The 24,097-nt window shown below is 37.6% G+C and overlaps 3 protein-coding genes across 6 annotated transcripts in view; 1 reads left to right on the top strand and 2 right to left on the bottom strand.

Annotated features, from left to right (window-relative positions):
- Window positions 1-331: 331 nt before the first annotated feature.
- LOC762996 (EKC/KEOPS complex subunit Tp53rk-like) lies at window positions 332-3,889 on the bottom strand. The gene is made up of 3 exons (XM_030975457.1): window positions 3,754-3,889; window positions 2,905-3,173; window positions 332-1,704 (listed from the first exon to the last, which is right to left on the bottom strand). The coding sequence occupies exons 2-3, from the start codon at window positions 3,140-3,142 to the stop codon at window positions 1,220-1,222; spliced, it is 723 nt and encodes a 240-aa protein (XP_030831317.1). The 5' UTR covers window positions 3,143-3,173; window positions 3,754-3,889; the 3' UTR covers window positions 332-1,219.
- Window positions 3,890-4,083: 194 nt separating this feature from the next.
- LOC578220 (dolichyl-diphosphooligosaccharide--protein glycosyltransferase subunit dad1) lies at window positions 4,084-7,766 on the top strand. Of its 2 annotated transcripts, none has more exons than XM_778407.5 (3): window positions 4,084-4,379; window positions 5,831-5,998; window positions 7,049-7,766. In XM_778407.5, exons 1-2 carry the CDS (start codon window positions 4,169-4,171, stop codon window positions 5,959-5,961), a joined length of 342 nt encoding a protein of 113 aa, XP_783500.1. In that variant the 5' UTR covers window positions 4,084-4,168; the 3' UTR covers window positions 5,962-5,998; window positions 7,049-7,766. The 2 variants fall into 2 exon arrangements, with proteins under 2 accessions (XP_783500.1, XP_011667733.1); XM_011669431.2 differs by having other exon boundaries at window positions 7,020-7,766.
- A 2,809-nt stretch (window positions 7,767-10,575) lies between these two features.
- The window catches only part of LOC100888790 (probable xyloglucan galactosyltransferase GT15), a 50,750-nt gene continuing 37,228 nt past the window's right edge, over window positions 10,576-24,097 (bottom strand). The window contains exons 1-4 of one of the 3 annotated variants that reach the window (XM_030975268.1): window positions 21,939-22,277; window positions 18,382-18,485; window positions 17,492-18,019; window positions 10,576-13,397 (exon numbers count right to left, since the gene is read on the bottom strand). In XM_030975268.1, the coding sequence (XP_030831128.1) occupies window positions 12,089-13,397; window positions 17,492-17,670 (1,488 nt within the window). In that variant the 5' untranslated portion in view covers window positions 17,671-18,019; window positions 18,382-18,485; window positions 21,939-22,277 and the 3' untranslated portion in view covers window positions 10,576-12,088. Of the gene's footprint in view, window positions 13,398-17,491; window positions 18,020-18,381; window positions 18,486-21,938; window positions 22,278-24,097 lie in introns of those variants that run through there. The other 2 variants (XM_003725207.3, XM_030975267.1) reach the window with 2 other exon arrangements.

The raw sequence follows: 24,097 nt of genomic DNA, 5'->3' as shown, positions 1-24,097 counted from the left end.
AAAAAAAAAAAAAAAAAAAAAATAAAAAAAAAAAAAATTATTAAAAAAAAAAAAAAAAAACGGGAAAACGAAACCGTCCAATTGAAAACGGAATCCGCCATGGGCGGTCGGATACCGGACGGTTAAACGTTTGACTACAGCACTATGTATTACATAGCTCTACCTCTATATCTAGTGTTCAATGAGTAGCCTTCCAATTAGTATTTTTCAATTTTGATGGTAAGATAACAATTATTTTTTTATTTTCAGACTTCGCTCAATGTAAAATACATGTATTACATGCATATTACATAGTTGCATATCAACAACAAAAACAAGTGGCCACAATTATTATTTATTATTTACCCATTTATTTGTCAATGAAACTTCATCTTAATCATCCTACACTAGCAATTATTCACACTTCTTCAGTTAGATATACTGTTGGATCAACATACCACACGGTGTATGCTAATCGTGATTTTTTTTTTAAAACTCTGGTGCCAAAGAAGCACTTCTGATTCTTGGTACTGCACTGTATTAAAAATCCTTCAGATCATATATTCCTTGACCAAATGGAAGTTTGTAAAATAGGATTTTTTTAATTGTGTTGCATTTAGTTTGAATCGAAGAACCAGATAATAGTACATGTATTGCCCATAGCTACTTGAGAGACATAGTTATGTAACCATAAGTTGCTTCTGATTGGTCAGTCATTTTATGAAGTTATAAATAGTTCCCTCCAATAGGGATTGTACATGGGAGGGAACTTTATGGAGCAACATGATTTAACCTATGGCCATGTTCATGTACGCCAAGATGTGTGTTACAACTATCTCTTTCAGTATGCTATGGTATTGCCATAAAACAAGTTATGCACCTGTAGACAATAAAATTGATCTCTGTCAATACTAACATTTTGAATTTTTTTTTTAAAGATCAATACTTTGATCGATAATTTGATACTTATTATCTATACGAGTAGGAATGTGCATACTGTACCATCCTTAGGATGAAGACTTGGTATTCAAAATACCAGTCAGTTTTTTGGTGTTGGCTTGAAAATGCCTGGAACTACCTTTTTAAGCATGAAATGATAAACATACAGTTTTAAATACTGGGTGACCAGGGTAGATTACTTTTGAAATAAATGGTAGAAGGCCTTTATATAAAAACAACTAACATCAATACAAAAAATACATAAAAAATAATAAACAGTAATTCTTATTCAGTATATCTCCTAGCCTAACATCACCCTCTTTCTCCCTCGTTGTCTTACTTCCTCCAGCTTCTTCAACACTTCTCCAGACTTTTTGTAGTTCTCCGCATACACATCAAGAACTGTCTTAAACAACTCTTCCGTGTTCGGGTGTGAGCTTAGAAACGCCCTCTCCAAGACATAGAGATCAACCCCTTTATCCTCCGACATATGCGATATCTGACTGAGTCCGAAATCGATCATTATCAGGCGCGAGTCCTCGTAAGGTTGACGCAGAAGCATGTTTGAGGTCGTCAAATCCCCATGAATGATGTCCACATTGTGCATGGATGCTAGGGTCGTTCCAACCTTTGAGGCGAGTGACACCAACCTTTCATCATCGTTGGATTCCCCGGAGTTCTGAATCTGTTGAATGTACTCTCGGACTGTGAGGGAGTCTTCTATGTATTCCATGTGGATGGAATGAGTGTCATTGTCGACAAAGTATACCACAGGTGTAGTGATCCCTGAAAATCAGCAAATGGAAGACATACACGTAACACGTATGTAAATAAACATGAATGAAAACACAATGCTATTAAGCTTTTAACTGAATATATATATTTCTAACACTTTTCTTAAAACAAAAAAAAATTGGTAATTCCCTTTTTTTAGGGGGAGGGGGTCCATATACACACTCCATCCATTTTGTTCCTCTCTCCTAGCTTTCTACCTTTTAAAGTTTGGCTAATATCTCTCCCTCTCTCTCTCTCTCTCTCTGTGTGTACTGTGTAATCTGTTTCAAGCAATAACCATCTGATTTGGGTCATTTCTTTAATAAAACTGACATTTGTTGTCATTCCCCAATACAGATGGCAACCCAGAGATCTCGTACCGTGGGGATGGCTATGTTACTATATGTACATATTTTCGTCCACGACATTTTCTCCCCGATTTTCTTTATTTAGATCTAATTTCCTGATTTCTAAATCAGATGTAAATTAGGTCGGTATGTCATTTGTCCTAATTACAGTTATCAAAATTTGATAACTCAATATTAAATCGATAATTTACGGACTTACTTATATGAATTATCCAATTTGTATCTCCGAACGTTCATGCACTCGGAACATAGGGCTATATGACCCGGCGGCCAAAATATTTCCGGATCAACCTACCAAAACATAGCCAAATGGCCAATCAGAGCACTCGTTTCGTGGGAGTTCGTTGGTCAAGCTGGGCTTACTCGTACGTAGCTACGGTAGCTATTGGACATTCGAAAAGAAAAAATGAATATTCATCAACTAACACCAAGACGGATAATGTTGACGACGAGACTTTCTCGGATTAATCATTAATTTAGGATCTAAATGAGCAAGCTATCGTAAGTCAAATAAGCTATATATATGTTATTTTTAATTTGTGTTATAATTGCAGCAGTTATGAGGATGTAAAGAGTGAAAATCTCGTTGCATATCTCATTCATCGCGGTCCGGTCGAACCGAACCATTTGTTCCGTACAGTGCCTCACAGAAAGAGGTCCCCAGACTTCAGTCTCTGTAATCGGAGGTCTAGTGGAGCCAGACGTAGTCTCAGTGGAACAACCGACGATTAGAGAGACTGAAGCTTTCGGTCTAGCCTGCATGAGCTGAGCGTTTCATGTTTGAATCTTAAAAATGGACTAGTAACACCCAGCCATGAATCCGACCTATAAATCTCTCACTCACCAGCCTTCCTGCATTTGACGATTGTCCTGACTTCTTGTCCGGTGCGCTTCTGTGAAAGCTTAGCGTCCAGCTTAGGATGTCTGTAAGACTTCTTGAATCTCTGCTTCACGATGGAGCTACGACCCATGAAAGTGCTCAGGTAAATACGGGCTTCTGCTCCCTGTTTCAAGAGAGTGAGCTTCGACTGAGAGGTATCGCCTTCCAGCGTCGCTTGGTCGCAAGTCACAGCCGATGCCATATTCAGGAATTGTACTATATAGTCTGTACAACTAATTAATAAGATAAAGAAAAGAAACAAATTTGTGTGAACATATGGAACACAATACATGGCAATGAGTGGCATAATCTTCTACAGCTTTATATCTATTTGTTAATAGTAATAATATTGCTAGGTAAAATCCCATAATCATTAATGATAATGCTGTAGAGGAGTGTAGTGTACTGTAGTGTTTAGAATAAAGAATGAAAAAAATATTTTACTGCCTTTTAGTCTACAAATAATATGAGAACACTGCAAGGCTTTAATATTAGCATGATTAGGATGTGAAGATGGTGGACATTGCATTGATGATCTACATTCGAATGACCAAGGTTCAATACTTTTTGTTTATATTTAATTATAGTTTGAATTTTGAGCTCATCCCCCTTTTTTGGCAGGCTCTACAAAAAGACTAAAAATAAAATGTATACAAATTGCATCCGTCACAGAGGCCTTGCTCTAGATCTAATTTAAAGATAGTATAATATATAGATGTAAGCTTATGTTTCTACTGTTTTTCTGTTTCTTGTTCTTGGTTTAACGACAATAGAAGCATATTGGTGTAGTGCAAAAAATAAGTCTTAAAATACCTGTCATTCAAGCTGTAGGCTAGCGGGTAGAGATGATCTACGTTCGCCCAGCTACCCGGGTAGATGTAGGCAGATATAGAGTAGACGTAGTCATGAGGTCAAGTATGACCCTAGCAGACGCTATGTCTAGACTCTTTCAATAATATGAAATGTAAAGAATCCTTTTTAGAAATAAAACATTTTAAAGAGCATTTTAGAATAAGATAATTAATTTTAAATTTTATTTCGATAAACTAAATAATTACTTTTAGGAGTATAAACGATTTATATTAAATTTTACATGATTTATAGTGTCGTATGACTCGCTGAAAATCCTTCCCATCATACATTGTATAAGAAACTTCCTCTCTGATCGACACGTAGCGGATCGTGGTGTATTGTTTTCTGCTGTTGTGACCCGAACAAATAACACAAAATGTCTGTAAATCTGTTCACCGTGATCAATAAATTTTATGATGAGTACACGACGAGAACACCACAGAAGCTGAAAATAATTGATGCATACCTCACCTACATCCTCTTGACTGGAATTGTGCAGTTCGTCTACTGTGCTCTTGTTGGCACTTTCCCATTCAACTCCTTCCTCTCGGGGTTCATCTCCAGCGTAGGGTCCTTCGTGCTCGCCGGTGAGTTCGGGGGGTTACATGTTGAATGGCCGATGGAAGCCCATTATCTCCAAACAAGTTTTTGACTTTTTTTTCATGTAGTCTCACTTCATAACACCTGAAGTACATGAAAAACACTACATGGTACATGTCTTTGTAACATATTGTCCTCAATGAAGTGGTTTATATTTTTAACCACCACAATTTTTTATTGATCACCGCCTTTATTTTCTCCAGAATCCATTGATGGGCTGACGGTACATGCACTTCTTTTGACTTTGTCTTTGAAATAGAGAATGACAAACTATTTACTGAGATCTCTACAACTTACAAGGGATACACATTATTCTTAACTAAATCAAATGTTTTATAAGTTACAACTGGAACACGTAGAATTTTACTTTACATTTAGCGCATACGCAAAAACGTTCATCAGATCTCTGCAAATCGCAGTCTCATTTTACTAAATTGGTGCCGACAAGGGCCCTTCTTATTGGCTATTGCTGGCTTCCATTCACTCAATGTTATAAGATATTTGTGCGAGGAGCAAGTTTGCGGTTTTTGTCTCATTCGATACCAAAATTATGATATTTCAGTCAAATCCTCCCATTTGTTGCGATTTTTTCAGCATCCTTCAGGCCTGATAAAAACCTGATTTAAATCGGTTTCCCAATTTTTTTTATTTTTCCCAATTTTTTCCCAATTTTTTTTCTTCTTCCTGATTTTACCGATTTCCCTGTTATTTTCTCTGATCTTCTCTATTTTTCCCCCCAATTTTCTTACTCGCAAGGGGGGAATGTTGTTAGATGCCATTTTTTCCCTGCGAATCCTCTTCTCTTTTTTTTACTCAAGGGGGGCGTGGTTGAGGGGAAAACAGAATCTCAGTATTTCATTTTAGTTTAAGTCTTATATGTAACTATTTTTTAAATTTGAAGAATTCTCATTTTCATCATATTTAAGGTACAAACTGGAAATTTATTTTGAAATGTTCATTGATTTTTCTATTTTATGTGTGTGCAATTTCATGTGTGCGTCAGTTATGTGTGAAGTGCGTCATCTGTTTAAAGCATGACATTTCAAAATCTCTATGGTGTGACGTAATATTACCTATTAAAATTGCCATTGACCAGACTGATTACCAAATTGGCAATTTGTGTAGTGATTTCCATTGTTCTATAATTTTACATACCATACTTTTTCAAAAATTCATAACTTTCTTATTAGTTATCTGATTTTGCTCAAACTTTGTTTAGATTGGTTTGTCTGATTTTTCTGCTTCTATTGAAAGTAATTTATTTTTGGAATGGACTTGGACTTTAAATCAGACCAAAATACGCAACTGCAACAGTTTGCTTGATGAATCCGATGACTTTTTATACTGCACTAGAATGCCGTTGAATACCAGTAGAATAAAAGATAACCCTTTGCAGTTTGTCCTGACTTATTGTTACCTTCCTCCATCTTTTCTACAGTTTGTCTCAGATTGCAAGTCAACCCAGCAAATAAATCCAGTTTTCAGGGAATTTCGTCAGAGCGTGCCTTTGCAGACTTTATCTTCGCCAGTGTGATTCTTCATCTAGTAGTCATGAACTTTATCGGTTAGAACCTTCATAGCGACAATCTTCAGAGATTATTTAGAGGTGTGTATTTTTTATTGAGTTGCAATACTATTTCTGTCCTTCCTTATTCATCCTTCCTTATTCCTTAACCATGGTTCAGTGTCTTATTTCCTCCAAAATGTTCAATTTTGCTAAACTCTTGAACTTTGAAACCCGACAAAATATTTTTATTTGACCACCTATCAGGCCCTAACATTTTATAGCATGCTAAATCTTATCTAATCTCACTGAAGAAAGTGACATGCTAGATTTGGTTAGACAAAGTATTGTCTGTGTGAAAATATTGCCTTCCTACTAGAAATTGAGAAGAGTATTATGGCAAGTTAACAAACTTGTGTTACAGAAAATTGTATGTATTTGTGGGTGCCACATTGACTAGCTAGACATGACATATATCTACACTTAATGTGTATGTGTTATGCACAACATATATTAAGTCAACTCTTTTAAGGGGAAGTCCACCCTGAAATGAAGTTGATAAGTGGAAGTTTGAGTAAAATCAGATGAAAATGAGAGTGTTATGACTTTTTGAAGTCCTGTAAATCAAACACAAATTAGCAACTGTGTGACAGATCTTGCGAGCTCCTCTCCAATTTGCTCTGTACAGAAAATTTCATAAACTTCCATTAGCTTTGTAATTGATGATGGAATAGATTTCCATTAGCTTTGTAATTGATGATGGAATAGATTTGTTTCATACATGGGTTGTCTAAAACCATGTTTGCAATTATTATATCTACTTATCTAGGGTGAATGTATGATTGAACATTTTCTTAAAGGAACATAAACATTGCTTGTAACTTTACCAAGACTGCGCCAAATTTCTTATCATTTTGAAGATTCCAGAACCTTGCAGTACACACCAATACTTATATGCTAGATGATCAACCTTTTCTCATCGATTCCACAACGTTTCTTTCACAATGCAATCGCATGACCATAACTGGTCTTTATTAGTTTATCTTTAAAACCATCTTCATATCAGGGTGGACCTCGTCTTTAATATTCTAAATCATTTTGAATGATATTACCTTTATTTCAGGACTACTTTGTTTCATTGTTACTCTGCAGGTAGAAATTACAGAGACTTCATGGATCATCTTTCTGGAAGCACTTCTCATCTTCTGTTCTCATCAGATGACATCTTTACAGATTCTCAAAGATTACATTCCTCTCCACAAGATATAATACAATTGTCCTAAAAATCCGAAATAAGAACTAGAAGAAGAAGTAGTACTTACATGGAATGTCATACATGTACTGCAGAGATCCCCAAACTCGCCTTAAAATGGAATGAGATTGGTTATGTCATGGTAAATAATTTTTCAATTTGGAAACTTGCTCTTCAAATTGACAGGTATCTCATACATCTGGAGGCAGTGTTGGACTCCATACAAAACTATTTGAGCATTGTGCTGTCTCAACACTGTTAAATACCTTTTACATTTGTTTTTCTTTTCTTTCTTGAGGGTCACAATGAGAACATTTCTAATCAAATTTTGTTATTGTAGTTATTGTATTTCTCACTTCAAACTTAGAGTATTATAAAGAAAAGTTCTAGGCGTTCATGTTCTCCTGCAAAATGATTTGTTCTGCATTATGAATGCTTTTCATGTTGGGATATGACTGTGTTAGTAAAGCTAAATGTAGCAAGTTATGAATTAACAATTGCCCTTTTGTTTTGTGGTATTAATTGATTTTAGTCTTTTGCATATTGTAATATGTATGTTCTTGGTTCCAAAATTATCATGGATTTATAAAATAGTAAAAACAAAAACATTTGCCCCTATTCCTTTATTTCAATTATTCTTTGTTTAACTTGTTTTTACTTAAGCTATAGAAAGTAGCGTCAATAGATATTTAAAATGGTTAGAAAGCTTATTCCCTCAATTTGTTTCAAAACATATTTCTGTGGTTCTGTGCATGCCATGTGAGAAGAAAAAAAAGTGGATGCAGAGAGTAAGTGGAGAAAAAATTGGAGAGAGAGGAGGAGGGGAGAGAGAGAGAGAGACAGCGACAGAGACAGAGAAATGCACAGAGAGGATAAGAGGGTAAGAAAGGGATACAGCTATGGGATAGGGGAGATAAGCAAAAATACATGTACATGTATTACAATTTGTTGGGGGTAAAACTCCAATGTAATTCATAAGCCTAATAAAGAAACTATGAATTCTCACCGTTTCCTCTTCTCTTTTACCAAGTACTTGATCAATTTATCTCTGTCTTCCCATCTTCTAGTTCCTTTGTTTAACCTCTGGCAAATTCCAAAAGAGCCACTCTATTTATTGTATTGTTCATTTGTGAAATCATCTTTTCATGACTATAAAATTCTACTTAGAAAGTGTTGTCCTCCATGTGTTTTCAAAAAGAATTGACGCTAATGTGCTTTTCTTCACATTTCATGTTAAGTTTTGTCACCGATTATCGCATTTACAGCAAGTAATCCAGTAAAATAAGCAAAACCTACCGTGTTTGATTTCTTGAATTTTCATAAATCATTATGAATTGTCAATATAGTGAGACAAGGTCTAATACGAAAAGTCAGGATATATCAAACTTTCGTATTGTTTCGATGAACAAAGCAATCGTAAGTGAGAGTAAAGTGAAGAGCACAGCTAATTCTCAATTAGATAAACTATGAACTAAATTTAGTGCGTTTCTTTTGTTTACATAACATAAAAAGTTTGTTGACATGCATATACATTGTGACGTAACAATCCAAAGGCGCATGTTTACATTGTGCGCGTAAAAACCCTTGCGCGTAGTGACCTAAATATTCACGTGGTCGTAACCACATGCGCTTTGTTGCGTCACAGCTCTCACGGGCATTTGGTAAAATGTATCCCTTATCGGATACTAACCGGATAATGGCTTATGATAGAAACACGCTGTAAGTTTCATCATTCGTACCATCGTTTATATTCTACCTCTAGTAAGGCCAATTTAAAAAAAAAACATGTTTAGCGTCCTGTTTTTTCGAAAAAAAGGAAGGAGGAGGCCCCCTTTTTTTTCTTCAAAATGACCGCTCAAAATGGCCTCTCGGCACATTTTCCCTGACAGTCGGGCTATTTTTCAAGATGGCCGCCGACATTTTTTATTTTATTTTTTAAAATCAGAAATAGATACATTTTAGCGGTGATTTTCATGTTTTTTTTCTTTCAAAAAAAAAATTTCAACAAAAAAAAAGTAAAAAAAAACTAAGACGTGGCCCCCAAAAAGGAAGCGGGCGGGGACGCTAAACATGTATATTTTTTTACATGGCCTAATATATCCAAATTTTACAGGAAATATAAATTCACTTGTTAAATTTTAATGATGAACTTTGATGAATAATAAATGAAGAGGTATATTTCTATTCAGTCAAGATAGAATCGTTTTGTTTGGAGGAACAAAAAACTACACTTATGTTTTCCTTAATCTCCAGTATCTAAATTTAACATCTTGTCACCCTTCCCTTTTCTTTCTCTTCTCTAATGTTATTGTTCTCTATGAGTTTCTCTCTCTCTCTCACTCACTCATCTCCCACCTCGTTTACACACCACGTATTTTACTAGTAGCCCTGTTCTTATCTGCAATATTGCCGATGTGCATCCGTAATAGTTTCTAATCCCATCAATACTATAACCAACCAATTATATCTTGCTTAATCTTATAATAGTTTTTAAACCTGTTAGTATATTTTCTATTTTTATCCCATCGCATATATATTTATAAATCCGAACTAAATGCATCCCCGTTTCCGCACAAATCATTACAGGTTAAAAGGAGTCGCAAAACTAGAGAATGAAAAGTATAGCGTCGTATCGATCCTGTGTTCCAGGGGGCGTTATTTTTTCTGCGGCACAGATTGGGTTTTTTTTTTAAAGACGTCTTGATTTAACCCTAACCCTAACCCTAAACTTTGCCATAGGCTCAACACTCACCTGACCAAATCTGTGCCGCAGAAAAAAAAATAACGCTTCCCGGGGGTGGGGCAAATTGTTACCTTACGTTTCGCTCCCTCATGTATTAATATTGCAAAATCAAAGCATAAAAATTATGTACATAATCATTTTATGACAGAAAAACTGCATGGCACCATACAGGTTTAAACAAAAATAGTTTTAGGTGCAGTGTCAGTACTTCATAATTAAAATCCCCTCGTTTGGTTCATAAGGTCCCTGTCGTGATAATGACAAAATGACCCCTTCCCTTGGATGTCGTTCCAAATCGTGTCAATAAGTCACCACCTTACAATAAACTGCACCTCTAGTATAACAACATTCTTTACCGTTATAGGATCAATTGTATTCACCACCCATTGTGGTATGCTGCCATCTACGTTCGTAGACAAATCTAATGACCAGTAAAACAGCGATTGGGTCCATGATGAAAGGCATCGAAGGGATCGGATAAACTTCCCTTCACAACAACACCCCCCCCCCCCTCTCTCTCTCTCTCTCTCTCTCTCTCTCTTTCTCTCTCTCTCTCTTTCTCTCTTTCTCTCTCTCTCTCTCTCTCTCTCTCTCTCTCTCTCTCACTACAACCCCTCTCTCGCTTTCTTTCCCATACTAATAAGGTAAATGAAAATTCACAAAAAAAACATCGGACGTTTGAAATGTAATGTATAAAATAAATAAATCTTCTTTATTCACAAACACAAGTCAAACATATTTGTCAAGAAAGGATTATTCCGAAGCATGTAGCTTTCAAACTAAAAGCAGTTCATAAACTCTATCAATCATCATTGTATAAAGAACTGTTTAACTATTAGTGATGATGACGAACGTAATTGTTATTGTGGTCGAAATCATAATGACGACGGTAATGATTGTAATGAAAACGCTGATGACAATGATAATGATGGTGATGATAATGATGTTGACGATGATGAATTATGTTTACGTTGATATGTATGATTGTGATGCATTTTTACAATTTGTACCGTCGCTGTTTGATTTCACGTGAAATTAATTTCCTTCAAAAACTTCAAAACACATTTTCAGGATACATGGGGGTGAGAGGACACATCCCAGAAGAACACATATAGAAAACTTGGTTAATCATAAAATTATTACTCAGTCGAGATGTTCCGAGAGATTGTCAAAGCGTGATAGGCCCATTCAACATCTGTTTATTAAATTGAAATAATTATAACTGTCTTAATTTCAAAGAATATGACACAGCAGGGGTAGTTCCAGGAATGTCATAAGGGGTGGGATAATTCCCAAAAATTGAATTCCCGGAAATCCCGTCAGCTCTCTGGATGCTCTCTGAGTAGGATAGGAAATTTGTTGCAGTAGAATACAACACTTTTCAGCTATTTAGAGACTTTTTTCATGTTTAAGTATAGTATTAGTTTATCAATTGGGTGACCGTTTCAACCCATCCGTTATCCACCAAAATGAAATCTTTAGGATGTCTCATTACCAATTAACTTAGGGAATTAACATTGAAGGCTGAAGGTAAAACCTGTCGAATTATCTAATTATAAGCAATTCCTTTACCGCCCATACGGTATTTTAAAGCAATTAACCTCCCACCATGCACTTCAACTCTTTGATTACTATTTTTGGACAAAGTGTTCAAAACAATCATTCCGCGTCTTCACTGACTGAATGTTTACATATCTTCCCTGGCAAGAATAGTTTTTGTTCAAAACTTTGAGTATACAACGAGCATGACCATATCTTCCATGAAAAAGTTATTGATTGTCTACACACGAATCAAGAGCTCCGAAAGAAGACCTAATCGTCCTCGTACTTTTCCCCTCTATCAGTGCATTGGCCAAAGAGGTATGTATAACTCCTTTCGAGAAATACAAAATCACATCAAAATCTCAAACTCCTCATTGTAACATGATGGTGAAAACAACGATGAGGCAGCAGACAATTCAAGGGTTGGCACTTTAAAAAGCTTGAATAGAGATGCAAAAGATAAGTCCTCCAGTGGAAACAATGCATCTTCAATATCTTTTGCGACATATATATGATACATTTACAATGTATTAAAGAGTCGTCACTTTGTACACACTTCAAACAAAAGTACTTTTGTGCACATACTTCTGCGCATCATTTAATATTGCAACAACGCCAATCAAATCGCCAGTTAATGTTTGCCGATATATAGTTTTTACTCGGCAATTTTGTTCATTTCTTCGATGATCGCGGCAAATGCATCATAATCGGGGCCCCTTATGGGCGGGTATGAATACTGAAACTTCGGCGCTACTTCGGCAAGTTCCGTCTGAAGTTCGGCAATCTTCCACTTGGTGATGCCCTTCAAAATATTGGTAACATTTGTCTTCCCCGATAAGACTTCGTCTATTGGGATATTCACAGTGAAGCGCCGATAGTCGAGCGTCCTCTCAAATGGATATATGACATGGCTACGTTTGGATCGGAAAGTGACTGGTATACAACCACTCATGATTGAATCATAGAAAGACTTGCGGATATTGGAGTAGCCCGGTGGCTGGAGACAGAAGATGGAGTGCCGCATCCAGTCAATGATAGGAAGATGGATGTCCTGGTGACATTCTGGTGTGTTGAACCAGACTGCTTGCATGTCCTTGAGGCTTGCAAGAGATGCGTACTGCGAGTAGCGATCCCCTGTGGCACTCATCCTGCGTTTGAGCATACTTCGTACGTCGTGTCCCTTCCTACTGCTCGCAGCGAGAAGCATGAACACATCGCGTTCTGTTTCACGGATGTCTGGCGGGAAGACGTTGATCTGCTGACGCAGTCGGACACTGGACACCAGGGCGGAAGTGTCCTTAGAGTTGAAATGCCCGTAGCTTGGGAACGGAGCGATGATCATCTGTTTGCCGTCGCGATGGAAGTACCGACGGGTCTTTTCGCTCGGCTCCTGCTCGATACCAATGAAGGTGATGGCGGATGTTCTTGCCTCGTCGCGGAGCAGTGGACAGTTGCTTCCCCAGTGCTCCCGTTCCATCCGACCCAGCGCCATAAAGTGAGGTCTCAGGGTGTTGCCATTATTGAAATACGGCAATGCGTTGTTTAAAAACGTCCACAGTTCATTATGAAGCTTCAAAACATCTAACCGACTGTACGTCCTACACAAACAAGCAATGCTAGCATAGAAGGGAATATAAAAAGCGTCTGCTTCATTCGGATTAAACGTCCTGTGATAACTCGCCTTCAGCTTTTCGTGAAGGACGACCTCCAGCGAGTGACCGTAGGTCTCTCTGTAACTCATCTTCTCTGTCGCCCTCAGCTCTGGACCCATTCCGTAGTCATCAAACTTGAAGCAGGGGTCACCGTACTGCACACATTTGGACAGGTTGGTGTTGAACTTTGTAGGAAGGTCATACACGTAGACCAAGAAGGAAGGTTTTCGAGGCATCTTCTCCGACCTGAACACGACCGATGGAGTTTCGTCCTGGGACAGAAGATCGTCAGGAATAGCCTGCAACCGCTTTCTGTAGTAGGCGGGAGCGGGGTAGAAAAGAGAAAGAGGAAATAATGTTATTAATAAGATCGAATTCGTCATGATATGACATCGCAAGTATTATGCCAAAAGATTTTTGTTCACATACAATGATACAACATGTATAAAAAGACTCTGTAAATCTTTATCGTGGTTGCTAGGACAACTACCCCATGGACTACCATTCCCCCGCGGACTACCCACCCTGGAGAGTAATTGCCCGGATCCAAAAAAATACATTTATTTATAAATGTATCAAATCAGCAAGCATTCATGTTTGTCAAACTCTGTACAACAGGTTGATCTATATATGGAGTGACGAAATACAAAACATTGTACGAGACCCAAAAGAAAATTTGATGTTTTTTCATATTTACTGTTACTAATGATAAAATGGTAAAAGCAATATTAGAACGAACTAAAAATGCTATATAAAAAAATATAAGTATACATACTTATTCACGGTTACATAATGTAGTTTTATTTCTTCATGTTACATAATTAGCATTCAACGTTTTTCCGACGGTTTACACTACCTTTGCGAAGCGTTCTACAGACAAACGGTACCATAAGGATTCAAAATATTCAAATTATTTATGCATAATAAACTCATTAAGATTGCCGCTTTCCAAAGTACAAACTCTTCCCTTTCCTCAATAAATTCTAAGTCACCTGTAAAACTATTTAATAACGATTGGGAGAAGTCCCTGGAAAGATAGGATCGTCTTGAAGCCAATCTGTCTTGAAGCCATAATCTGGTACGGTTAAAGAGGACAACTAAGGTCGAGGAATGGAAGACTAACCTTCGCTTATTATTGAGCACAATATTCCTGGAAGCCTGACAACAAATTTTACACCAGGATAACACCACTGTCAACAATGGAGAGATCATCTTCCATTTATTAAGAAATTAAGTCATTACTCTCCCTGAGCTACATTTTACTTGACACTAGAAAACGAAACCCAAAACTGGGACAGCTAGGGTCGCAAATTGGGAGAACAACCTCCACTCATGTTTGTCTTTTAGCCTCATCTTTCTTGAAGCCAGACAACAAACCTGCTATGGTTATAGGATAAAGTCACTGTCAATAACCGAGTGATCAGGCTCTACTCATTTATACGATTTCATGATCGTCTTTGAGCTTAATCTTTCTTGAACCAATCGACCCAAACCCATTAGGGTCGAGAAATGTGAGAAAAGCCTGCGCTCATTTTCGTAATTTGGCCCAATTTATTTTGAAGCCTGACAGTGTACCTAATACGGTTATAGGATAAACACATGGTCAATAATTGAGAGATCAGCCCCTGCTCATTATTAAGATTACATGATTGTATTTGAGCCAAGCGGTCTCCTTGAAGCCAGATAGCATACTACACCAACTACGGCTTAAGAAAAAAAAAGTAATTGCCAATATGGTCAAGAATTGAAAGATGTTGAAGATCTCTTACTCGCAAGCGCTTATTTATAAGGATCTCAACTGATATCTTGAAACCAATTAGAAATTTGTCTTGAAGCCAGAAAACTGTAGGATAAAGATACAACTACTATTTCTTTTTTCCCCTTTTAGTTTCTAAGTCCACAACATCATCCTTATTTTGTCGTTGGGAGTGCACGTTCAATAATTTCTTTATAAATAATATGGATATACTTGCAAACTAAAATTGGCCAACATGATCTGATGGGACTGTGATCTTATACGCTTCTAATCCCAGTAACCTCGCGTTTACAGGTTGTTTAGCAAACCTTGAATGTTTTTCCTGTCCTTTTTTTAATAAGAGATTCTACTTCTGACCAATTAAACCGTTATTTAAAAAGAAAAAGAAACAGACATCATACGGTTTGTCGGTATAACAGTTTAATAAGGTTCTCAAGAATACTTGCAACGTTGTTTGAAGAAAAGGAATATAACTGGAGCGACTTTTTAATCAATCCACAATGAAAATAAAAAATCCCCTCCGTTGTGTTTTCCAATTACAGACTCATTTCTCAATATATTGACTACACGCGGAAGCCATAACAGTTCCCGTCGAGTAATGATCGGTTGCAGTTAAACCGGTCATTTATTTTCTTTGAAAAGCAGGTCTATTGTGAACTGTGCTTTATAGAGAGAGGCCAATTACAGCGCATTTGCAAAGTGTCACAAATGAAAGCAGATTACTATTAATAATGGGGTTAAATCCCTACAAAGAGGGGAATACCTGCCATTGTTTGTCTAGCAAATGAAATTACAAGTCGATACTCTCCTCGTGCGGTGATCGAATGTCTCTTTGAACTTTCTGTAGTAATAGCTGTATACACACGAACGGCATTATCAGACCAAGGAGTTTTTAGATCAGACTGGCTTCAAGCTGATTTTCGAATACTATCTGAATTCACTAAGATAATATTGAGACTAAACACAAGGTAATCTACGACTATATTTTATCAGGTGGGGTTTGCAAGACACTGTATTGCCATAGCAACTGGGTCCTTAGCAGCCGAAAACTGATAAAGTTTCAATTATATCAGGGTCCACATGAAATAGGCACAGTTACTACTGGTCGTAAAGTTCTCTAAAGCCATTTTCCCAGAGGCTCTGGGTTAAAAAAAAAAAAAAGGAGTTTTATCAAGTATTTATATCATGACAGACCCTTATATTTTATTAGAGGAGATTGATACTATTCTAAATTATCTGTTCAAAAGGAAGACGAGATTTGTAACCAATGTATTCATTCACATCGCCAAAATGAATCAAAGTCTACCATCGCATAATATCACTCTACTTTTACAATACTGCTACCCATCTACTTTGCACGGAATACTATCATAGACCTTCTCCACATAACCAGCTTACTGTGCACCTACAGTTAGTTTTCCATCGGACGCGGGAATGAAAGAAGAAACGTTATTACAACCAGCTGGATGACTTATGAATAAGTGGTATGAACTTGACTGGTGCGACCAAATATGAATCAATCATCAATATTTAAGTTGGTAATTTTCTAGCTGTCACTGTCAGTTATAGCCAGTATCATCTGCTAAATGGGGACAGTGTTATTTATACGTGATGATAAGATTTTTCGTAAAATTATCTTTATGAAATTGGAGACGGGAGCCGCATATGAAAGCACGATTTCAATTGATATGAAAAATATTCAAAAGGCTTGTACTATTGTGAGGTCAACATAACTGACCTCTCATAAAACCGCAGACAGTGTATATAGTCTATCTCCGACATTGTTTTGAAAGATTTTAACTCTAAACTTTACACATACAGACATTCTTCTTCTACGAGATGCTTTCCAAACTACAATACACACAAATTACAATTATAATGATAACCCCTTTCAAAGTTCATTCGAAAATAAGTTAGAAGTACCCCCGCCGAGATTCACGAAATGTGTAGAAACCACAATGAATTAAATCTGTAATACTAAGTCTATAATACTGTGTTGTTGTTCAATGATTATGTTTTGGGGGAGGTACAGATGTCTTTGTGCAATTGCCCTATCTATTGCTATTATAGGCGCCATGGTTTAATGCTCATCAAATCTCCATTGAAGGTTCAAAGGGAAACGACGTTTACCGCTTGGCAATATAATGTTCCTATTAAATTTGAACAACGAAGCCAGTGTTCGAACCTCGGGTTGAACATATTTGTTAAACAAGCACCGGTATAATATTCTATGATGAAACGCCTTTATATACAATTTATTCAATTCTTTATGGATGTATCTGTCCTTCCTTTTCTTCATTGTGAGCGGAAATCTCAGTTTGAATCCAAAGTGGTAAACATTGACCAAATTCACGTTAATTCGGTGGAAGTTCAATATCAAATCTCAGGATAGATAGTAGGAATACAAACAAATTTCATCTCTAAACATCCACATACGACTCTTCGCAGGGAGCGTCACAGGTGGGGGTGGGGTGGGGTGGATGGGGTGGAATTGTGAGATACCCGTTCTATCGAAACTTTTCTATTGGCGAATTTTGAGTATTCACAGTCTGTTGGTAGATTGTTTTTTCCCTTAGTGGAAAAAGGAAAGATCGAAATGATTTAGCTTTCGACTCCCAATAATCTTGGGCTAAAGGTTATAGATACCCACCGGCCATACTCTCCATGCCTCTGCTCCTCCCGAACCACGATACCCCGGTGCTCCTCTACCGGTTCATTGTGGAAGTCACCGATGTCGTTATGTACACGAGCAAGGAGAAAGACGGAGGCGCACACGGTCAGGAACACCGCTACCACGGTACTGCGACGACGTCGAAACCAGCGCGCCATCTCGGATAATCATCAGACCTGGACGATGAGGAGGAGGATGAAGTCTTTGACGATCAGGGGGTTGCTTCTTGTTGATGCCGCTACCAGTCGAGGCTCAGAGTTAAGATGGGGGGAGGAGGAGGGGGCAAATCTAAAGCACTGGTAGCATCGATATGTTGAGTATAATGTTGGTCATCTCGAGCTATACCCAAGGACTGTCAATGGTCCAGCATCAGAAATCGGTCTATTTCAGCCAGAATGGTAGGAAGACTTGGTCAATCTGCAGTTGGAGATCGAAATGGTGAAGGCCGTCTCTACATCGTTGAGTTGGACGCTAAGGTCGCTTTAAGTATCCTCATTTCTGCACCATCTGCAAAATTGGTAACAAAACATGGAATACAAATTATTTGCAATGTGAATCAATGTTCAACGTGCGTTGTATGAAGAGGTTACAACTGATTTATCAATATCAGATTAGGTGAACATTATTTTGCACCGAGTTATTCCACGAGTTATAATGCTTCACTGTGAAATAACAACGATAATATCAATGTCTTAAATATCAAGGAAGCAGTGTTGTATCAGTGACACATATTACTTCATTAGAAGGGATATATAGGGGTGGAGGGGATGAGAGGGTGAAAGAGAGATAGAGGAAGAACCGTCAAATGTATCAATATTATGATTACAAATCTAAATATTATTTCAGTAGAACCACAATCATAACAATACCTGACAAACAACTCTTCGGTGAGTATTCTCGCTGTCTTATACCAGTGACATGAGTGACGCGTCTATTGTTTCCAGGGAAGGTACAGACCACAACAGTTGGTAAACTTGAAAAGGAAATAGATACTGGATGTGGTGAATCTGACATGACATGAAATGGGAACGCCCCAACCTTGATCTGCCCATTAAGAACCGCTGAAAGCTCAAACTAAAAGACAAGTAGCCAAACATAGCGGTGATGAAAATATCACCTTGCTGTTTCTTTCTCATGAGCAGGTATCCAACTCATAATGTTAGCGCCAAAATCGGGCCAAATAAACAGAAATTCATGTATCTGTAATGCAGAGGCGGCTAGGGGTGTCAGAAGGGGAGGGGGTCGCAATGTGGTTCCCTTGGGGGCGACAAATGTGGCTCCCTCTTTGGGAGAAGTTATTTCAACCCTAAAAATCACCTGGATTATTGTATTAACCTGCCACGTAATATGTTGCTGCCTTCTTAAAATAGTGTTACTTGTCGTTAGCAATCGGATGTCACTAATTTCCTAGTCATGTGCCCATCACGATGGTGAGAATGACACCCTGATTAATGTTTCGAACATACCACATGAAAACCTATCATGATGCTATACAGGTAAACAGTCTGAACACCACTAGAGCACTTGGCACTGACCTGGGACATTGATCAGGTAATCTTTGAGCAAAGGCGGGGCGTTAGACAAATTTTGCCGATGAATGGTAACTGGTGAGGAATCGTTCAACACGCGAATGAAAATAAAAATCCTTTACTTCCTTTTTGTTTAAAAAAAGGGATCATAATATGTCTAAACAGAAATTTGGAGGGAGTGGCGCCCCCCCCCCCTTATACCTAGTGATGACTTTGTATGAAGGCACAATCTCGACGATTTCAGAGATTCGTCTTTTTTCTGGAGTCACAATAAGAGGGTTTGTAATCCTCCTGTGATCATACTGATCAAAATGTAATATCATTATCACACGGTAGTGTTGTATACATGATACTCTTCTCCATCTGTGGCGTTGATAGGGTTAACGAAACATCGGCGGTCATGGCGGTCATGGCGGACAAGATTTTTTAATGGCAATACACAATCACTTTGCACAGACGATATGAAAACAAATACAAAGCCGTGGGATTCCCTCTCCATGCAAGCATACATCCATCATCACAATTGTGTTGGTCATGTTGGTGGAAAAGTTGAGCTTAGGAAAAGAAATACACCTTTCGTGATTTCGATCGACTTTCCCCCTAATTACATTGGGATTATCTGGAGCATGACAAATTGCCCTAAATTTAATGTGTCAAGTTCCATCGCCAATCGTTTTGTTTTAGATGAAAGTTAGAGTTTCAGGTCACTCCTACAGCAAATACGTGCCCCATTTTCTGAGCTTCACCGACAGGGTTACAAGTGTAGAGAGACTCTCGCGGTCGAGTAACCTGCCTAACCTGTGTGTAAAGTCTTTTGTTGGTATTTGAATACCTTTCAAGAACGCAGAAATGATTGTTCACTTGATACTAATGGTAACAGACATTGACTAGTGTAAATACTGCCAAGGACCAGTGCCTATGTGAAACTGAAATCACAGTATTATGGGAGATACTATCTAAAAGTTTTATTGAATTTGAATTGCAAGCATCCGCTCAGGCTCGTTTACGAATAAGTTCTAAATTAATATATGTATCACATCTGTATCTGTATTGCACAAAATAATTAATATCTGTATCAAAGATTGTAATCTGCCGAGAGAAAGAGTGTATGGTCGATTTCATTTGTTTTCTTCTCACGTACATGACGTACGAAATAAATGTGCCTTCAGTGTGAATGGTTAAGAATTCAATCATAAACTTCCTTCATCATGTTCATACCACTCCTTGTGCTGTTTTGGAGCGCGTAGACCAAGTTTCAATAAAACGTACTCCGTTGCCCCCCCCCCCCCCCCCCTCCTCCAAACCCCATGTCTGTCTCCCTCTCCCACGAATACACCGCCAAAATATACAACCGCTCCATTTTTAACTCCATCCAATAATCTATCAATCAGCAATAAATGACGGGAGTGTGATGTGGAACACAGATTTTTTGTAGCCAGAAAGGAAAACCTCAATGTAAACAGCTGTCGACGCTTGGGAGCATGTGTACCACATACGTGCCCAACATCTAGCCAAAAATCATTTTTTAATAATTTACTCCTGATTTTCCATTCTCGACGGGTATATATATATCGCTTCCTGCAAAAGACGACAGACTCTCTGGTTTTCGCACGCAAGCTGAGAACTGTTGCCTTTGTATTCCCACGTATCCGATGCATCGGAAAGGTATAATAAGGATATGGTTAATAAAATTATGATGGTATAGTTAAAGCAAAACTTTTTTGTTTCTAATGGCTTTAGCACATGGTGGATTAGCAGTAGAGTTTTGCCAACAGCAGATAAGACTGTGTTTTCACAACAATTTTGTAGTCTAAAATCTAAAGCCTAAAATTATGTGAATCGCGTCGCAATATGACTATATTTCACGACAATTATTTTCTGCTCCATTAGACTTTATAACATCTCATAATAGAATCTATGACGTACACTACTTAACTTGTATTAGTGGTTGTCAGAGAATTTTGAAACAAATTTTTAAAATAAAAATTAGATGTGATGACTCGTGACCCTGCGCCCGCGGCAAGAGAACCCTGGATTCGAAAATGTATTCAGAATATAAAGTCCATTTTGGACAAGTTTAATATTTGCAAAGGTATTGATAAAAACTAGTGAGCTGTGAGGGACGTACTGGACTAGATCCCGTGATTTGTAATGGTTACCAAATTTCAAAAGATGTTTCAATATAATAATAGTGTAAACTTATAGAGCCCATTTACCGTCCAGGGATGATCATGGCGCTTGCTCAGCAACATTTCTCTTTGATACATGTACTTTAAAAGTAAATGTTTATTCGATGATAGATACACTATCAGAAATTCAAAAACAATTTTGCAACAATGATTTATCACCCATTTCAATATGTGCTTCATGGTAAGGTTGATATCAATCCGACATAATAATTACTGTATGTCATGACATGATTGTGTGGAACAGAATATCATCAATTGAATGACTGGATTTCAACAAGTACACATGTTCATGAAAGAATACGAATGATAAGATCCATCTCCTTACTCTGTCGGTAGAACTTGCAAATCTCAAAATTGCGTGTACATGTATGTTTGTATAACAGTGCATCCTGAACTGAATAATTGCGGGTTTTCGGGAAGACAAATACTCATGAAAACAGCAGAGAATTCAGATGATTAAATCCATGTTAGAATCCCTGGTCTCCTTACCAACCAACAAATATGACGTGCTGCTTCAGTTTATCACTTGCCATTCAGTAAGTTGTGTGGATGTTCGGAACAGCGGTGCATCTTCAACTGAATACTTGCCAGGTTTTCCACAAAGACAAAAATACCGTGCCAAGTATAAATCCATCTCCCATCCCGATGTACTTCGGAGGCCTAATTTGGGTAGAAATTTATCAAACTCCATTAAAATTAGATTCTTACCTCAGTTGTTATATTCCTGATTTATGGATCCATCCGTCAATAACCTGGGGAATCATTAAAACCTCGATAATGTTCGAGGCACAAATAAGGGACGCCAGTCTTCTAGGAATGTGCTTCAAGCTCCAATTCAATACCCACTTGAGAGTCGAGACTATTCGATCAAGCAAGCAATGATTCAGTCTAATCAGCACATGAAAACACTTTCATTGATGATAAATCGATTCAATGGAAGCCATTATAACCAGGTAAAGGCATGAATACAAACTCTAATCCAAAGTACCCAACGCCGTACTCTAGACTCTGGGACCGACTGGATCAGAGCAGAGCCGACGAATGAATGAATGCCATGACCTGAGTGGACTCTAGAGAAAGGAGAAAACCGCGTCCACGCAAAGCCCACATTCAAAGCGGGGTAATCACAAGCAATTAGAAGTTACAATACATTCAACGGACGGATGAATACCAGACAGAAGAGGTTTTGGGGAAAATACAGTGGGGGCCCTGGGGCATTTCCCCCTTCAGTCTTCACCCTCTCCACTAGCTGTTCCAGTCTACTTCTCTCCCCTCAATCTGTCTGCCTCCTCCTCTTTTCATTTTCATACCCTTCTCCCGTTTTCGATTATTTTCCTATACCCCATCACCCGCTCTCCCTCTCTCCTTCTCACCACCCCTTCTGCCTTCTTGAACTAAATTATACCCGTACACTCACGTCGCGTCAATCAACAATAAATGCGGTATTTTCCTGTGTGTTTTTCATTAAAGATAATTATGATAGACACGGCGACAAAATATTTACAATGGGAACAATCTACTGTTATGTTGTTTTCCTTATATGCCTGTTTGTTTGTGTGTGTGTGCGTGTGTGTGTGTGTGTGTAAGAATTACAGGGCATACATTATGCACGCATGTTTTGACGTAGAGGAAGGATTGTAAGCTCCTTGGTTCAATGTTTCGAATTCGGTTTTACAACTCCATATATTAATATCCAAAGCCATGAAATAGATTTGCATTTTGTTTTCATCAAGGATAGCAAATCAACTTCAATTATACAAGAACAGCTTCAGGAATCACAGTTAATCAATTGATTGATAAATGATCATAATAATACATATTACAGGGTACTTTATTATCCTTTGAAAGCTAGAACGATTGTGCAAAAAACGACTAGAATTAATTGAAGACCCGTACAAAGCACATCATTTATGACCAATCTTCACCGCACAATTGAAAGGTTTCATTTTCATCCATGCAGCCAAACCCGCTATTAACGGAGCCATTCAATGAATTCCCTCAATTACGTTTACTCAAGCATATAAAATGTGTTGATAAAGCTATTTATTTTTTCCCTTCGATGATATCAGGCTAGATATATATATATATATATATATATATATATATATATATAAAGTCTAGACTATATTTCAGCAATAAAGGACATTCCGAATCTAATATTCTCAAGAGGTTCCCCAATTATACCACTGCTTTTAGAGCGAGATGTATGGAAGGAAGAATTAGATAGCACACGTTACATAATAAGATCTCTTCAAGATGAAATTACGTCATTCACTCAACTGAACGAAATTCCCCGATAATCAACATTTTCAGCATTTTTGTTTCATTTTTTGTCAGTTATCCACCAAATTCTTCTTCTTCAAAGAGATCCAGAATTTGTAACAAAATATTTTCTTACCTCGTCAATCCAAGATGCTTATTAGAGCGTCTATAGGTAATATACACTTACTCAATCTACGTTGTGTCTCAGTTTAGTCTAACTTGTCTACAATGTCAGCAAAATATATGTATAATTCTGTTCCTTACACTGCTTAACCGTAAGGTAGGTTCATGAACTTGACTCAAGATTCCATTTTCTAAATAAATTTCGAAAAGCTTTGTTATGCCACACCATGCATCTTCTACATTTTCCACGCATCCGGCTCGCCCCATCTTTCAATTTTTCTCCCTTCTACTCTCCATCCATCTCAACGTTTACCCTTACGAATATTTCATCTATTTTACATGTGAGAAAGATAGGTCCGTGAACGTGAACCTAACAAATCCACTCAAAACAACTGGCCAACAACTCTTTTGTTGCTGCTCTGGGGGCGGAAACCAGGCAACAATTCAATTTATCAGTGAAAACTCAAACAAAATTGTAAACC

This window comes from Strongylocentrotus purpuratus, unplaced genomic scaffold (genome assembly GCF_000002235.5).
Source record: "Strongylocentrotus purpuratus isolate Spur 01 unplaced genomic scaffold, Spur_5.0 spur5_scaffold_8, whole genome shotgun sequence".
Lineage (NCBI taxonomy): Eukaryota > Metazoa > Echinodermata > Echinoidea > Camarodonta > Strongylocentrotidae > Strongylocentrotus > Strongylocentrotus purpuratus.
Note: the sequence above shows the minus strand (reverse complement) of the source record. Positions and strands in the feature narration are given on the sequence as shown.

Bases quoted from the DNA above. Each gene is read 5' to 3' on its own strand.
- LOC762996 (XM_030975457.1), bottom strand. From the start codon at position 3,142: ATGGCATCGGCTGTGACTTGCGACCAAGCGACGCTGGAAGGCGATACC. The intron at 1,705-2,904 runs GTGAGTGAGAGA...GCTGATTTTCAG, and splicing joins CGTCAAATGCAGGAAGGCTG to GGATCACTACACCTGTGGTA.
- LOC578220 (XM_778407.5), top strand. From the start codon at position 4,169: ATGTCTGTAAATCTGTTCACCGTGATCAATAAATTTTATGATGAGTAC. The intron at 4,380-5,830 runs GTGAGTTCGGGG...TCTTTTCTACAG, and splicing joins AGGGTCCTTCGTGCTCGCCG to TTTGTCTCAGATTGCAAGTC.